The sequence below is a fragment of the Bombina bombina genome, chromosome 1 (genome assembly GCF_027579735.1).
Source record: "Bombina bombina isolate aBomBom1 chromosome 1, aBomBom1.pri, whole genome shotgun sequence".
Lineage (NCBI taxonomy): Eukaryota > Metazoa > Chordata > Amphibia > Anura > Bombinatoridae > Bombina > Bombina bombina.
Window position 1 is genome coordinate 1,393,529,567 of NC_069499.1, and position 18,009 is coordinate 1,393,547,575.

Consider the following 18,009-nt stretch of genomic DNA (forward strand, 5'->3'; position numbering starts at 1 on the left):
ATTTAGCTATTATTGCTGTACAAATTTGTGTATGTGTATATGGTAAACACAAAGTTGAATTTCTGTTGTGAGCCTTATACTAAATTTGGAATTTTTTATGAATATTTTTAAGAGCAATGTTTGCACAATTTTAAATGCTATATCCGTTACATAACTATTTGTTTTAACTATTCATTTAGCTATTATTGTTGTATAAATTTGATTGTTTATACATGGATCCATGTTTTTAACTTATTTGTGTACTCAATGAATTGTTTATTGTAATCGTTTGACAATATTGCATTAGGTCCAGACCCAGCCTTCGTATAGTTGGCGCTTTGGTATACCTTATTAGTTTCATCTTTCCATTTTGACAACTAGGTGTCAAATTATCAAAGCCAGAGGTCTTATTTAGTAGGCGCTAGGTGTACTCCACTATTAACACCACACATAAACATGTTTAAAAAAAAAACCCTGTTCAATAACCCCCCACAGGAGATATTAACCCTTGATTCCAAGATACAAAAGGAGCCTCACTGAGACCCTGAGTTATAGTTAGTCCCGCAAGGTGGCAGCCTCTCGGGAAAACATTTGTAATACCAGGCAATCATAAAAAAAGAAATTGAAACAAACAATCTTACCGGAATCTACACCGTGGAACAGGAACACGGCCCTTCAAGTGTGACAGATAGTAGCGTCGCCTCTGCCATCGACTTGAGAGAAGAAAGCAGGCAGCAAAACTCGTCAACGCTGATTGCTTGTGGAGCTGTTAATATGAGTCGGGATGGTTTCCCAGAAAGACTCTCCCTGCATCTCTGGACTCTAACTTCCATCCATGCTCTCACTGAGAGGCTGACAGGAATACTTAAAACTCCAGTCCCATGCCGAAGAGTACTACTAAGACTATTGAAAAACTTCTGACACTTCTCTGCCAACCTCCTGGGACGAAAGGCAAATAATGACTGGGGGATGAGGGAAGGGGGGTATTTTGGCCTTTGGCTGGGATGTCTTTGCTTCCTACTGGTGGCCAGGTTCTGGATTCCAAAAAGTAATGAATGCAGCTGTGGACTCTTTACATTTATGAAGAAAAACATAATTTATGCTTACCTGAAAAATTTATTTCTCTTGTGGTGTATCCAGTCCACGGATCATCCATTACTTGTGGGATATTCTCCTTCCCAACAGGAAGTTGCAAGAGGATCACCCACAGCAGAGCTGCTATATAGCTCCTCCCCTAACTGCCATATCCAGTCATTCGACCGAAACTAGCCGAGAAAGAAGAAACCATAGGGTGCAGTGGTGACTGTAGTTTAAAATTTAGACCTGCCTTAAAAGGACAGGGCGGGCCGTGGACTGGATACACCACAAGAGAAATAAATTTATCAGGTAAGCATAAATTATGTTTTCTCTTGTTAGGTGTATCCAGTCCACGGATCATCCATTACTTGTGGGATACCAATACCAAAGCTAAAGTACACGGATGAAGGGAGGGACAAGGCAGGTACTTAAACGGAAGGGACCACTGCCTGTAGAACCTTTCTCCCAAAAATAGCCTCCGAAGAAGCAAAAGTATCAAATTTGTAAAATTTTGAAAAGGTATGAAGCGAAGACCAAGTCGCCGCTTTGCAAATCTGTTCAACAGAAGCCTCATTTTTAAAGGCCCAGGTGGAAGCCACAGCTCTAGTAGAATGAGCTGTAATCCTTTCAGGGGGCTGCTGTCCAGCAGTCTCATAGGCTAAGCGTATTACGCTCCGAAGCCAAAAAGAAAGAGGTTCCCGAAGCCTTTTGACCTCTCCTCTGTCCAGAGTAAACAACAAACATGGAAGATGTTTGACGAAAATCTTTAGTCGCTTGTAAGTAAAACTTTAAAGCACGGACTACATCCAAATTATGTAAAAGACGTTCCTTCTTTGAAGAAGGATTAGGACACAATGATGGAACAACAATCTCTTGATTGATATTCTTGTTGGAAACTACCTTAGGTAAAAACCCAGGTTTTGTACGCAGAACTACTTTATCTGTATGGAAAATCAGATAAGGAAAATCACATTGTAAAGCTGATAACTCAGAGACTCTACGAGCCAAGATAAAAGTTTCATATCAATGGAATGAAGGGGTTCAAACGGAACTCCTTGAAGAACCTTAAGAACCAAGTTTAAGCTCCATGGAGGAGCAACAGGTTTAAACACAGGCTTAATTCTAACCAAAGCCTGACAAAATGCCTGGACGTCTGGAACCTCTGCCAGACGCTTGTGCAAAAGGATAGACAGAGCAGAAATCTGTCCCTTTAAAGAACTAGCTGATAATCCTTTATCCAAACCCTCTTGGAGAAAGGACAATATCCTAGGAATCCTAACCTTACTCCATGAGTAATTCTTGGATTCACACCAATGAAAATATTTGCGCCATATCTTATGGTAGATTTTCCTGGTTACAGGCTTTCGTGCCTGTATTAAGGTATCAATGACTGACTCGGAGAAGCCACGCCTTGATAAAATCAAGCGTTCAATCTCCAGGCAGTCAGTCTCAGAGAAATTAGATTCGGATGATTGAAAGGACCTTGTAGTAGAAGGTCTTGTCTCAGAGGCAGAGGCCAAGGTGGAAAGGATGACATGTCCACCAGCTCTGCATACCAGGTCCTGCGTGGCCATGCAGGCGCGATCAAGAACACCGATGCTCTCTCCTGTTTGATTTTGGAAATCAGTCGAGGGAGCAGAGAAAATGGTGGAAACACATAAGCCAGGTTGAAGAACCACAGTGCTGCTAGAGCATCTATCAGCGTCGCTTCTGGGTCCCTGGACCTGGATCCGTAACAAGGAAGCTTGGCGTTCTGGCGAGACGCCATGAGATCCAATTCTGGTGTGCCCCAACGATGAACCAATTGAGCAAACACCTCCGGATGGAGTTCCCACTCCCCCGGATGAAAAGTCTGACGACTTAGAAAATCCACCTCCCAGTTCTCTACACCTGGGATATGGATCGCTGATAGATGGCAAGAGTGAGTCTCTGCCCAGCGAATTATCTTGGAGACTTCTAACATCGCTAGGGACCTCCTGGTCCCCCCTTGATGGTTGATGTAAGCCATAGTCGTGATGTTGTCCGACTGAAATCTGATGAACCTCAGGGTTGCTAACTGAGGCCAAGCTAGAAGAGCATTGAATATTGCTCTTAACTCCAGAATATTTATTGGGAGGAGTTTCTCCTCCTGAGTCCACGATCCCTGAGCCTTCAGGGAATTCCAGACTGCACCCCAACCTAGAAGGCTGGCATCTGTTGTTACAATTGTCCAATCTGGCCTGCGAAAGGTCATACCTTTGGACAGATGGATCCGAGATAGCCACCAGAGAAGAGAATCTCTGGTCTCTTGATCCAGATTTAGCAGAGGGGACAAATCTGTGTAATCCCCATTCCACTGACTGAGCATGCATAATTGCAGCGGTCTGAGATGTAGGCGCGCAAATGGCACTATGTCCATCGCCGCTACCATTAAGCCGATCACTTGCATGCACTGAGCCACCGAAGGGTGCGGAATGTAGTGAAGAACACGGCAGGAATTTAGAAGCTTTGATAACCTGGACTCAGTCAGGTAAATTTTCATTTCTACAGAATCTATCAGAGTTCCTAGGAAGGAAACCCTTGTGAGGGGTGATAGAGAACTCTTTCCCTCGTTCAATTTCCACCCATGCGACCTCAGAAATGCCAACACTATGTCCGTATGAGATTTGGCAAGTTTGATGCCTGTATCAGGATGTCGTCTAGATAAGGGGCCACTGCTATGCCCCATGGTCTTAGGACCGCCAGAAAAGACCCCAGAACCTTTGTAAAAATTCTTGGGGCTGTAGCTAACCTGAAGGGAAGAGCCACAAACTGGTAATGCCTGTCTAGAAAGGCAAACCTTAGGAACCGATGATGATCTTTGTGAATCGGTATGTGAAGGTAAGCATCCTTCAAATCCACTGTGGTCATGTACTGACCCTCCTGGATCATAGGTAGGATTGTCCGAATAGTTTCCATTTTGAACGATGGAACTCTGAGGAATTTGTTTAAGATCTTTAGATCCAAAATTGGTCTGAAGGTTCCCTCTTTTTTGGGAACCACAAACAGATTTGAATAAAATCCCTGTCCTTGTTCCATCTGTGGAACTGGATGGATCACTCCCATTATAAGGAGGTCTTGCACACAGCGTAAGAATGCCTCTTTCTTTATCAGGTTTACAGATAATCTCGAAAGGTGAAATCTCCCTTGTGGGTGGGAAGCTTTGAAGTCCAGAAGATATCCCTGAGATATGATCTCCAACGCCCAGGGATCCTGAACATCTCTTGCCCACGCCTGGGCGAAGAGAGAAAGTCTGCCCCCTACTAGATCCGTTGCCGGATAGGGGGCCGTTCCTTCATGCTGTCTTAGAGGCAGCAGCAGGCTTTCTGGCCTGCTTGCCTTTGCTCCAGGCCTGGTTAGATTTCCAGGCCGGCTTGGATTGCGCAAAAGTTCCCTCTTGTTTTGTAGCAGAGGAAGTTGATGCTGCACCTGCCTTGAAGTTTCGAAAGGCATGAAAATTAGACTGTTTGGCCCTTGTTTTGGCCCTGTCCTGAGGAAGGGTATGACCCTTACCTCCAGTAATGTCAGCAATAATTTCCTTCAAACCAGGCCCGAATAGGGTCTGCCCCTTGAAGGGCATGTTAAGTAATTTAGACTTTGAAATCACGTCAGCTGACCAAGATTTAAGCCTGGATGGCGAATCCAGAATTCTTAGCCGTTAGTTTAGTCAAATGAACAATGGCATCAGAAACAAAAGAATTAGCTAGCTTAAGTGTTCTAAGCTTGTCAAGTATTTCAGTCAATGGAGTAGCTGTCTGAAAGGCCTCTTCCAGAGACTCAAACCAGAACGCCGCAGCAGCAGTGACAGGAGCAATGCATGCAAGGGGCTGCAGGATAAAACCTTGTTGAATAAACATTTTCTTAAGGTAACCTTCTAATTTTTTATCCATTGGATCTGAAAAAGCACAACTGTCCTCGACAGGGATAGTGGTACGCTTTGCTAAAGTAGAAACTGCTCCCTCCACCTTAGGGACCGTCTGCCATAAGTCCCGTGTGGTGGCGTCTATTGGAAACATTTTTTCTAAAAATAGGAGGGGGGGGGAAAAACGGCACACCGGGTCTGTCCCCCTCCTTAGTAATAATTTCTGTAAACCTTTTAGGTATTGGAAAAAAGTCAGTACACACCGGCACCGCTTAGTATTTATCCAGTCTACACAATTTCTCTGGCACTGCAATTGTGTCAGTCATTCAGAGCAGCTAAAACCTCTCCAAGCAACACCCGGAGGTTCTCAAGCTTAAATTTAAAAGTAGACATATCTGAATCAGGTTTCCCCGAGTCAGAGACGTCACCCACAGACTGAAGCTCTTCCTCAGCTTCTGCATATTGTGACGCAGTATCAGACATGGGCCTTAAAACATCTGCGCGCTCTGTATTACGTCTAACCCCAGAGCTATCGCGCTTTCCTCTGAATTCAGGCAGTCTGGCTAATACCGCTGACAGGGTATTATCCATGATTGCCGCCATTTCCTGCAAAGTAATCGCTATGGGCGTCTTTGATATACTTGGCGCCATTTTAGCGTGAGTCCCTTGAGCGGGAGTCAAAGGGTCTGACACGTGGGGAGAGTTAGTCGGCATAACTTCCCCCTCGTCAGAATCCTCTGGTGATAATTCTTTTAAAGATAACAGCTGATCTTTATTGTTTAAAGTGAAATCAATACATTTAGTACACATTCTCCTATGGGGTTCCACCATGGCTTTTAAACATAATGAACAAGGAGTTTCCTCTATGTCAGACATGTTTATACAGACTAGCAATGAGACTAGCAAGCTTGGAAAACACTTTAAATCAAGTTAACAAGCAATATAAAAAAACGTTACTGTGCCTTTAAGAGAAACAAATTTTGCCAAAATTTTAAATAAGTGAAAAAAGGCAGTTAAACTAACGAAATTTTTACAGTGTATGTAACAAGTTAGCAGAGCATTGCACCCACTTGCAAATGGATGATTAACCCCTTAATACAAAAAACAGATTAACAAAACGAAAAATATGTTTTTTAAACAGTCATAACAACTGCCACAGCTCCTACTTTTGAAGCCTTTTGAGCCCTTCAGAGATGTCCTATAGCATGCAGGGGTCTGCTGAGGGAAGCTGAATGTCACAGTTTGTAATTTTAACTGCACCAACTGTAACTTTTATACTATAACAGTGGAAAGCCTCAGGAAACTGTTTCTAGGCAAAAATAAAGCCAGCCATGTGGAAAAAACTAGGCCCCAATAAGTTTTATCACCAAAGCATATATAAAAACGATTAAACATGCCAGCAAACGTTTTATATTGCACATTAATCAGAGTATATACCTCTGATAGCAAGCCTGATACTAGTCGCTATTAAATCAATGTATTTAGGCTTTAACTTACATTAATCCGGTATCAGCAGCATTTTCTAGCAAATTCCATCCCTAGAAAAACAACTGCACATACCTTATTGCAGGATACCCTGCACACCATTCTCCCTCCTCAGACATATGTGAGAATATCAGTGGATCTAAGTTACTTCTGCTAAGATCATAGAAAAACGCAGGCAGATTCTTCTTCTAAATGCTGCCTGAGATAAAATAGTACACTCCGGTACCATTTAAAAATAATAAACTTTTGATTGAAGAAAAAACTAACTGTATTTTACCACTTTCCTCTTACTACCTCCAGCTATGTTGAGAGCTTGCAAGAGAATGACTGGATATGGCAGTTAGGGGAGGAGCTATATAGCAGCTCTGCTGTGGGTGATTCTCTTGCAACTTCCTGTTGGGAAGGAGAATATCCCACAAGTAATGGATGATCCGTGGACTGGATACACCTAACAAGAGAAAAGCGTGATTCAGTCCGACCATAAACAACACTAACGACAGAGCGTAAATCTCTAAGCCTCAACTCTGCACTGATAGCCCAATATCAAAAACAAAGTACACACCGTTATGTTTTTCACATGTGTTATAGACCCTTCAGCCAATCTCTCCAATAAAAAAGGGGGGAAATTAACCCTTAACATTTTCTTTCAGTCTCATTAAAACATTGCCTGCCAGGCTGCCCAAGAGTTAACCCCTAAAGGTCATAATATGTCCCATATGATAATCCACAAGAGGAATTAACCTCCAAAGTGCTCTCCTTCAGTACCTAGTAGGCAAATGTACTTACCTGTGGATCCAGATGCAGGGCAGGAACAGCTTGTTTAGGTGTGATAGGCACTCCACCCTTTATCAGGGACCTGAAGAAAAAGAAAGAACAGAGTAACCAACCCTGGCTTTCTATAAAGGGGTAGCAATAATGTTAGAAAGCGGCGAGGTTGTCTTTGCTTTATTTCTAACTGCTAATAGTCACCATTACTCTTACTAAAGAGATTGACAGGATACAGCATAGCCCCAAATCCTTGCTTGCAGAGTAAAGTACCAATAAAAGGATTAAATATCTTCAGACACCAACTTCGCACATCCTCCATTGACAAAGGCAAAGAGAATGAGTGGGGATTATGGGTAAGGGAAGTTACACTTAACAGCTTTGCTGGGGTGCTCTTTGTCTCCTCCTGCTGTCCAGGAGTTAAATATCCCACTAGTAATTGGAATGACATCATGGACTCTCCATGCCATAGGAAAGAAATACAAGTTTAGCTAGCATTGTTTTTTTATTAAATAAAAAAAAAAAAAAAAAAAAAAAAATCGCTGTTAGACTAGTATTCAGTCTAGCTGTGAATATTTATTTTGTTATTTATTCAGTCCATTTTGTCAGATCAAGTGTGTTAAATATTGCCAGTCCAAGTTTAATAAATCACTAAAGAATATTTTATTACTGGTCAGTGGTATCTCAAGGTGCATTCCAATTAAACTTTAAGTGAATACATGGAGGCATATTTCCGATAAAATTAGTCTTATTTGTGTCTAAGCATCACTGACCTGCTGGAAATTGAGCTGCAGCGCTTCTGAGTTTTCCTGGGGTTGAATAGACAGAACACAGTCTCCTATAAGAGAAAATAGACTATTAATATGTGAATAACATGTTATCCTATATTATAAAAGTGTGTTTGTCCGAAGCTGTCATGCGCAGTAGAGACAGCACTAGGAGAGAGACAGCACAAGGAGAGAGAGAGAGAGAGAGAGAGAGAGAGAGAGAGAGCAAAAGAGAGGGGGAGAGAGCGAGAGAGAGCAAAAGAGAGGGGGGAGAGAGAGAGAGAGAGCAAAAGAGAGGGGGAGAGAGAGAGAGAGAGCAAAAGAGAGGGGGAGAGAGCAAAAGAGAGGGGGAGAGAGCAAAAGAGAGGGGGAGAGAGCAAAAGAGAGGGGGAGAGAGAGAGCAAAGAGAGGAGAGAGAGAGAGAGAGAGAGCAAAAGAGAGGAGAGAGAGAGAGAGAGCAAAAGAGAGGAGAGAGAGAGAGAGAGAGAGAGAGAGAGAGAGAGAGAGAGAGCAAAAGAGAGGAGAGAGAGAGAGAGAGAGAGCAAAAGAGAGGAGAGAGAGAGCAAAAGAGAGGAGAGAGAGAGAGAGAGAGAGAGAGAGAGAGAGAGCAAAAGAGAGGAGAGAGAGAGAGAGAGAGAGAGCAAAAGAGAGGAGAGGGGGGAGAGAGAGAGCAAAAGAGAGGGGGGAGAGAGAGAGCAAAAGAGAGGGGGGAGAGAGAGAGCAAAAGAGAGGGGGGAGAGAGAGAGCAAAAGAGAGGGGGGAGAGAGAGAGCAAAAGAGAGGGGGGGAGAGAGAGAGCAAAAGAGAGGGGGGAGAGAGAGAGCAAAAGAGAGGGGGGGAGAGAGAGAGCAAAAGAGAGGGGGGAGAGAGAGAGCAAAAGAGAGGGGGGAGAGAGAGCGCAAAAGAGAGGGGGGGAGAGAGAGCAAAAGAGAGGGGGGGAGAGAGAGCAAAAGAGAGGGGGGAGAGAGAGCAAAAGAGAGGGGGGGAGAGAGAGCAAAAGAGAGGGGGGAGAGAGAGCAAAAGAGAGGGGGGGAGAGAGAGCAAAAGAGAGGGAGGAGAGAGAGCAAAAGAGAGGGAGGAGAGAGAGCAAAAGAGAGGGGGGGAGAGAGCGCAAAAGAGAGGGGGGGAGAGAGAGCAAAAGAGAGGGGGGGAGAGAGAGCAAAAGAGAGGGGGGAGAGAGAGCAAAAGAGAGGGGGGAGAGAGAGCAAAAGAGAGGGGGGGAGAGAGAGCAAAAGAGAGGGGGGAGAGAGAGCAAAAGAGAGGGGGGGAGAGAGAGCAAAAGAGAGGGGGGAGAGAGAGCAAAAGAGAGGGGGGGAGAGAGAGCAAAAGAGAGGGGGGAGAGAGAGCAAAAGAGAGGGGGGAGAGAGAGCAAAAGAGAGGGGGGAGAGAGAGCAAAAGAGAGGGGGGAGAGAGAGCAAAAGAGAGGGGGGGAGAGAGCAAAAGAGAGGGGGGAGAGAGAGCAAAAGAGAGGGGGGGAGAGAGAGAGCAAAAGAGAGGGGGGAGAGAGAGCAAAAGAGAGGGGGGGAGAGAGAGCAAAAGAAAGGGGGGGAGAGAGAGCAAAAGAGAGAGAGGGGGGAGAGAGAGCAAAAGAGAGGGGGGGAGAGAGAGCAAAAGAGAGGGGGGAGAGAGAGCAAAAGAGAGGGGGAGAGAGAGCAAAAGAGAGGGGGAGAGAGAGAGAGAGAGAGAGCGCAAAATAGAGGGGGGAGAGAGAGAGAGCAAAAGAGAGGTATAGCGAGAGAGCGCAAAAGAGTGGAAAGAGCAAAAGAGAGGGGGAGGGGGAGAGAGCAAAAGAGAGGGGGGAGGGGGGAGAGAGCAAAAGAGAGGGGGAGAGAGCAAAAGAGAGGGGGAGGGAGAGAGAGCAAAAGAGAGGGGGAGGGAGAGAGAGCAAAAGAGTACGCTTAAAACCTATTTACTTTCTAACTTTCCTGTATTACTATAATTTATTTTTTTAAGGCTCTAATCCAGATCAAATAAACTGCATTCTTAAACATTCTGGGACTTGCAGGGCTGGCTTAAGAGGTGTTTTGGCACAAAGAAATCATTATACAGCAGGAAAATCATCCAGCAATGCAACTTCCTGAACTTACTATTTCATAATAAAAAAGTGTAGCCTGGACTTCCGGTGGGTGGAGCTACAGTGTGGATGTGCTTGCAACGAGCTCTGTGCATAACTCCGAATAAAACTCATATTTTGAGCCCCACACTGGCTCCCAAACTTTTCCTTGGTTACAGCGGGACTTAGCTTAGCCTGGAGGCATAGTCTATCGTAGATGCAGCGGTTTGAGAGGTGTACTAACTTTTAACCTCACCACCGGAGATACTACAGGGACCGGCCGCCATCTTGGCTCCCCTCGTGGAGCGTGTGAACATCTTTGCCTGTTAGCCAGACTGCCCCTGCTCTCATCAGGCTACACGCCACCATAGATGCTAACAGGAGAGGCTGCTAGTTAGAGCCGGGGTCGACTGCAGTAGACGGATTGCCTTAGCAAGTAACCGGAGGCGGCTGAATCTCTAGGAGGGCTCTGGAGGGTCGGGGCTCCGCTCCGGAGCTATCCTCCATAGATCACTACTTCATACAGCTGGGTTCCGCAACCGGAACATTCAGGCAGCATAATAAGGACTTGTGCAAAGTAACTGCGGACACGCTAACGACAACGGATGCATATGGGAGTTGGAGGTAAGGAGTGATAATAGCTATAACACGCAGCTTATTAATAATCCAACACATCTGTTTCATCATAACCCACAGACTGATAGACTGCTAGGATGGATAGGATTCTATAAGAACTTTTCCCTTCATAAAGGTAAACTGCTTGTGCTGCTGTGGGGGACTTTGTTACTTGACTTGAGAAGCGTAACCTTTCTACATCTGGTGGTTGTTTTGGACTAGATGCACCTGGCATAGCCAGCTAATAGCAAAGAGACTAAATTGCGCATGCTGAACGGCAAGCATAGATAATTGCTGTGTTTCCTTGTACTACTCTACCTTGCTATTATACATGCTCTGAAGACCATATATCATAGAAGGAATATTTTCTGCATTGACTTCTTGGTATGGACACGTGGGCATTGAGGCTATCATAACCTCATCTGGGCAATAGACTGCTTCTTGGGGCAACCCTATATGGCCTAATCCCTTACAGAGAGCACACCCTGTGCAGCTGCCCTCCATCTCTGCGGGGAACGAGATTTTAACTCTATACTTCTCATCTGGCAAATTATATAACACCTGAGGCATCGCCTTAGAGCTACCATGTGCTGACAAGACAACCTGAACCGCCGCAAGAACTGTGACACAAGAAAGTAGGGACCCTAACGGGCTGGGGACAGTATCTCTCCTCCTCCTTTAACGCTCCACGGCTTGGAGTGGGTCATATCCTCCCTCCTTTTCCCGTCAAGGCCCAGTGGTGGCATACTCCCTGGGGAGAGATACGCTGGTACCTGCAAGCTTATTAGCATCTCTCAGAGCATCTCGTCCCTTTCTATGGACAGATTTCTGGCAGCTCCGAAAATGTCGAGCAGAAGTAAATCCCAACAGGAGAAAAAACACAAACAGCCTCCAGACACCCAGCAGCAGAATTCTCCTATAAACTCCGCTCCTGCCCAAGAAGCTGAGAACTCTAACCCAGGAGAACAACAGGGTAGGCTATGCAAAACTATCCATTTAAATGTAAGTCTTGCACATGACTGCACCTCATTATAGTATGTAGGTTTTTACAGTAAAACACACACTCCTCAACAGCAGTGACAGGAATTTATTTTTAAATGGCGGGAACAGAGGATTGAAGAAAAGGCAAAATATTGTTTTCAATTGTGATGTGTTTTTAGAAACAAGATTTTGTGTATTGAATATTTAAAGTACATAAAACCCCAAATATTTATTTTATGATTCAGATAGAACGTGCACATTTAAACTTTGTTCTTTTATGTTGAAAAGCAGGGGGTAAGCTCAGGAGCGTGCACATGTCTTGAGCACTATGTGGCAGTAGTTTTGCAAGAAAGTCATCCATATCCAAAAGCACTAGATGGCAGCACTAATTCCCTGCTATGTAGTGCTCCAGACACCTACCAAGGGATCTCTTCAACAAAGATTAACATGGGAACAAAGCAAGTTTGATAAAAGAAATAAATAAATTGAAAAACTTTTTAAAAGCTATTTGCTCTGTCTGAATCACAAAAGAAAATGTTTGGGTTTCATTTCCCTTTAATATCCTGTAGAATAATATGGGTGCTGCCTTTCCAGTTCACAATGGTGGGCTTTTAAAAGTTTGCACTTTGGAAACTGTTTATTAAAGAAGATTTTCTTAAAACATTATATACGAGTCAGTACAATCTCTAAAAACTGTATAGATTGGGTTTACTTCTAATATTGCAGTGGCACAGTACCGAATATGTCTAACAGACTTGTACATTCGGATCCTTCTTGCACCAGAATCAGTCCAGCTCAGAAGACAGTCAAATAGAATCCGAATGCGGAATTAAGCGCTAACAAAAGATCTGAATGCACAAATCTAATATAGAACACATAATATACAAATGCACAATATACCCACAATGCTTCAGCTCACATAGGTTTATTATTTATTTTTATTATTAATTATTCTCTTTGCGTAACTAGCAAACAGAGTCATTCCCTGGGTGTAACTTGTAGAACAATGAATAAACTTTGCTGGTATTTTCCAGTGTTCTAAACAATACACGCTAGCTTACGTGAACATTTTCTCTCTTACATGTATCGCCTCACGTTCTCAGGCAAGAAAATATTTTAAGAAATATACAGCATCTACTGTAAACATGTGTGTGTGTATGTATGTATGTATGTAATGTATGTATGTATGTATGTATGTATGTATGTATGTATGTATGTATGTATATATATATATATATATATATATATATATATATATATATATATATATATATATATATATATATATATATATATATATATATAAAACAACATTTTAAATTAGGGGGAGATAAAAGGCGAGTTTAAAATCCTCCACTACGCACAAAATATAGACAAAATAACTCATTGTGTAGTTCATTAACAAATCTAGACAGGCCCAGAGGCTTTTTCCCACAGAAAACCTCTGAATTACATTGTTTCCAATGCAGCAAAGGATTCTGGGTAAGATATGCAAATTAAGTACACAATGACACACCTTTTTACTTCAGTCTGCTTTTCAGCAGGTTCCCTTTACGCCAAAGTTCACACAGCTTATAAACTTAGCTAGGGTTAGTGCAGTGATTTATAACCATCCCAGGACAGAACTGTTTCGTGGTTTTTGCCACTCATCAGCTGGGAGAAGGTTAGAATCACTGCTGGGTGAAGTTGATTCCAGGCAGAATACAACATTTTAAATTAGGGGGAGATAAAAGGCGAGTTTAAAATTCTCCACTACGCACAAAATATAGACAAAATAACTCATTGTGTAGTTCATTAACAAATCTAGACAGGCCCAGAGGCTTGTTTTCCCACAGAAAACCTCTGAATTACATTGTTTCCAATGCAGCAAGCAAAGTTCTGTCCTGGAATGGTTATGAATCACTGCACTAACCCTAGCTAAGTTTATAAGCTGGGTGAACAGCGATACTTTGGCGTAAAGGGAACTTGCTGAAAAGCAGACTGAAGTAAAAAGGTGTGTCATTGTGTACTTAATTTGCATATCTTACCCATAATCCTTTGCAGCATTGGAAACAATGTAATTCAGAGGTTTTCTGTGGGAAAACAAGCCTCTAGGCCTGTCTAGATTTGTTAATGAACTACACAATGAGTTATTTTGTCTATATTTTGTACGTAGTGGAGGATTTTAAACTCGCCTTTTATCTCCTCCTAATTTAAAATGTTGTTGTATTCTGCCTGGAATCAACTTCACCCAGCAGTGATTCTAACCTTCTCCCAGCTGCCAGCAGTGATTATAACCTTCTCCCAGCTGATGAGTGGCAAAAACCACGAAACAGTTCTGTCCTGGGATGGTTATGAATCACTGCACTAACCCTAGCTAAGTTTATAAGCTGTGTGAACAGCAATACTTTGGCATAAAGGGAACCTGCTGAAAAGCAGACTGAAGTAAAAAGGTGTGTCATTTTGTACTTAATTTGCATATCTTACCCAGAATCCTTTGCTGTATTGGAAACAATGTAATTCAGAGGTTTTCTGTGGGAAAACAAGCCTCTGGGCCTGTCTAGATTAATGAATATATATATATATATATATATATATTTTGAGCCTGGATGGAGATATATATATATATATATATATTTTGAGCCTGGATGGAGATATATATATATATATATATATATATATATATATATCCAGGCTCAAAATTTCCCTAACCTACTCGCCATTGGCAAGTGAAATTTTAACAGGGACGAGTAAGATAGTGAGTGAATGCTGAAACATTCAATCACCATAAGTGTCTGATAACAATAGTGAGTAATCATCCAATCACTATAAGTGTCTGATAACCTAGTCATTACTGGGTTGAAGCACCTTCAAGGTGGAGCGCGGCGGCGTCCTGGGAAGAAGCGTGGACAACGTGCTGGAGGTAATTTATGTTTCACAATCCTTGCCTTGGCTAGGGTAGGCAATTAGGCACAACCGGAGCTCCTAAATTGCGACCTTGTGTCTCCAGGACCGCGCACAAAAAACAGAATTTATGCTTACCTGATAAATTACTTTCTCCAACGGTGTGTCCGGTCCACGGCGTCATCCTTACTTGTGGGATATTCTCTTCCCCAACAGGAAATGGCAAAGAGTCCCAGCAAAGCTGGTCACATGATCCCTCCTAGGCTCCCGCCCACCCCAGTCATTCGACCGACGGACAGGAGGAAATATATATAGGAGAAACCATATGATACCGTGGTGACTGTAGTTAGAGAAAATAATTCATCAGACCTGATTAAAAAACAGGGCGGGCCGTGGACCGGACACACAGTTGGAGAAAGTAATTTATCAGGTAAGCATAAATTCTGTTTTCTCCAACATTGGTGTGTCCGGTCCACGGCGTCATCCTTACTTGTGGGAACCAATACCAAAGCTTTAGGACACAGATGAAGGGAGGGAGCAAATCAGGTCACCTAAACGGAAGGAACCACAGCTTGCAAAACCTTTCTCCCAAAAATAGCCTCCGAAGAAGCAAAAGTATCAAATTTGTAAAATTTGGCAAAAGTGTGCAGGTGAAGACCAAGTCGCTGCCTTACATATCTGGTCAACAGAAGCCTCGTTCTTGAAGGCCATGTGGAAGCCACAGCCCTAGTGGAGTGAGCTGTGATTCTTTCAGGAGGGCTGCCGTCCGGCAGTCTCATAAGCCAATCGGATGATGCTTTTAAGCAAAAGGAAAGAGGTAGAAGTCGCTTTTTGACCTCCCCTTTTACCAGAATAAACAACAAACAAGGAAGATGTTTGTCTGAAATCTTTAGTAGCCTCTAAATAGAACTTTAGAGCACGGACAACGTCCAAATTGTGTAACAAACGTTCCTTCTTTGAAACTGGATTCGGACACAAAGAAGGTACAACTATCTCCTGGTTTAATATTTTTGTTAGAAACAACTTTAGGAAGAAAACCAGGCTTAGTACGCAAAACCACCTTATCTGCATGGAACACCAGATAAGGAGGAGAACACTGCAGAGCAGATAACTCTGAAACTCTTCTAGCAGAAGAAATTGCAACCAAACCTTCTTGAAGAAAGGAGAGAATCTTAGGAATTTTTATCTTATTCCATGGGAATCCTTTGGATTCACACCAACAGATATATTTTTTCCATATTTTATGGTAAATTTTTCTAGTTACAGGTTTTCTGGCCTGAACCAGAGTATCTATCACCGAATCTGAAAACCCACGCTTTGATAGAATCAAGCGTTCAATCTCCAAGCCGTCAGTTGGAGGGAGACCAGATTTGGGTGTTCGAATGGACCTTGAACAAGAAGGTCCTGTCTCAAAGGTAGCTTCCATGGTGGAGCCGATGACATATTCACCAGGTCTGCATACCAAGTCCTGCGTGGCCACGCAGGAGCTATCAAGATCACCGAGGCCCTCTCCTGATTGATCCTGGCTACCAGCCTGGGAATGAGAGGAAACGGTGGGAATACGTAAGCTAGGTTGAAAGTCCCAAGGTGCTACTAGTGCATCTACTAGAGTCGCCTTGGGATCCCTGGATCTGGACCCGTAGCAAGGAACCTTGAAGTTCTGACGAGACGCCATCAGATCCATGTCTGGAATGCCCCATAATTGAGTTATTTGGGCAAAGATTTCCGGATGGAGTTCCCACTCCCCCGGATGAAATGTCTGACGACAATCCGCTTCCCAATTTTCCACTCCTGGGATGTGGATCGCAGACAAGTGGCAGGAGTGATCCTCCGCCCATTGAATTATTTTGGTCACTTCTTTCATCGCTAGGGAACTCTTTGTTCCCCCTTGATGATTGATATAAGCTACAGTCGTCATGTTGTCTGATTGGAACCTTATGAATTTGGCCTTTGCTAGTTGAGGCCAAGCTCTGAGAGCATTTAATATCGCTCTCAGTTCCAGAATGTTTATCGGGAGAAGAGACTCTTCCCGAGTCCATAGACCCTGAGCTTTCAGGGATGCCCAGACCGCACCCCAGCCCACTAGACTGGCGTCGGTCGTGACAATGACCCCACTCTGGCCTGCGGAAGCTCATTCCCTGGGACAGATGGTCTAGGGTCAGCCACCAACGGAGTGAATCTCTGGTCTTTTGATCTACTTGAATCATTGGAGACAAGTCTGTATAATCCCCATTCCACTGTTTGAGCATGCACAGTTGTAATGGTCTTAGATGAATTTGTGCAAAAGGAACTATGTCCATTGTTGCAACCATCAATCCTATTACTTCCATGCACTGCGCTATGGAAAGACGAGGAACAGAATGAAGCACTTGACAAGAGCTTAGAAGTTTTGATTTTCTGACCTCTGTCAGAAAAATCCTCATTTCTAAGGAATCTATTATTGTTCCCAAGAAGGGAACTCTTGTTGACGGGGACAGAGAACTCTTTTCTTTGTTCACTTTCCATCCGTGAGATGTGAGAAAGGCTAGAACGATGTCCGTATGAGCCTTTGCCTTTGACAGGGACGACGCTTGTATTAGAATGTCGTCCAAGTAAGGTACTACTGCAATGCCCCTTGGTCTTAGAACCGCTAGAAGGGACCCTAGCACCTTTGTGAAAATCCTTGGAGCAGTGGCTAATCCGAATGGAAGAGCCACAAACTGGTAATGTTTGTCAGAAAAGCGAACCTTAGGAACTGATGATGTTCCTTGTGGATAGGGATATGTAGGTACGCATCCTTTAGATCCACGGTAGTCATAAATTGACTTTCCTGGATGGTGGGTAGAATCGTTCGAATAGTTTCCATTTTGAACGATGGTACCCTGAGAAATTTGTTTAGGATCTTCAAATCCAAAATTGGTCTGAACGTTCCCTCTTTTTTGGGAACTACGAACAGATTGGAATAAAATCCCATTCCTTGTTCCTTTATTGGAACTGGGTGTATCACTCCCATCTTTAACAGGTCTTCTACACAATGTAAGAATGCCTGTCTCTTTATTTGGTTTGAGGATAAGTGAGACTTGTGGAAACTTCCCCTTGGGGGTAAATCCTTGAATTCCAGGAGATAATCTTGAGAAACTATTTCTAGCGCCCAAGGATCCTGAACATCTCTTGCCCAAGCCTGAGCAAAGAGAGAGAGTCTGCCCCCCACCAGATCCGATCCCGGATCGGGGGCTACTCCTTCATGCTGTCTTGTTAGCAGTGGCAGGCTTCTTGGCCTGCTTACCTTTGTTCCAGCCTTGCATTGGTTTCCAGGCTGGTTTGGGTTGTGAGGCATTACCCTCTTGCTTAGAGGATGCAGAATTAGAGGCTGGTCCATTTCTGCGAAAGGGACGAAAATTAGGCTTATTTTTAGCCTTAAAAGACCTGTCCTGTGGAAGGGCGTGGCCCTTTCCCCCAGTGATGTCTGAAATAATCTCTTTCAAATCAGGTCCAAATAAAGTTTTACCTTTGAAAGGAATGTTAAGTAATTTGGTCTTGGATGAC

At 43.5% G+C, this 18,009-nt stretch overlaps 1 protein-coding gene across 1 annotated transcript in view; it reads right to left on the reverse strand.

Annotated features, from left to right (window-relative positions):
• The window catches only part of MINDY1 (MINDY lysine 48 deubiquitinase 1), a 271,933-nt gene that overhangs the window by 222,322 nt on the left and 31,602 nt on the right, over positions 1-18,009 (reverse strand). Inside the window, exon 4 of the mRNA XM_053704855.1 lies at positions 7,960-8,024. Within this exon, the coding sequence (XP_053560830.1) occupies positions 7,960-8,024 (65 nt within the window). The remainder of the gene's footprint in view (positions 1-7,959; positions 8,025-18,009) is intronic.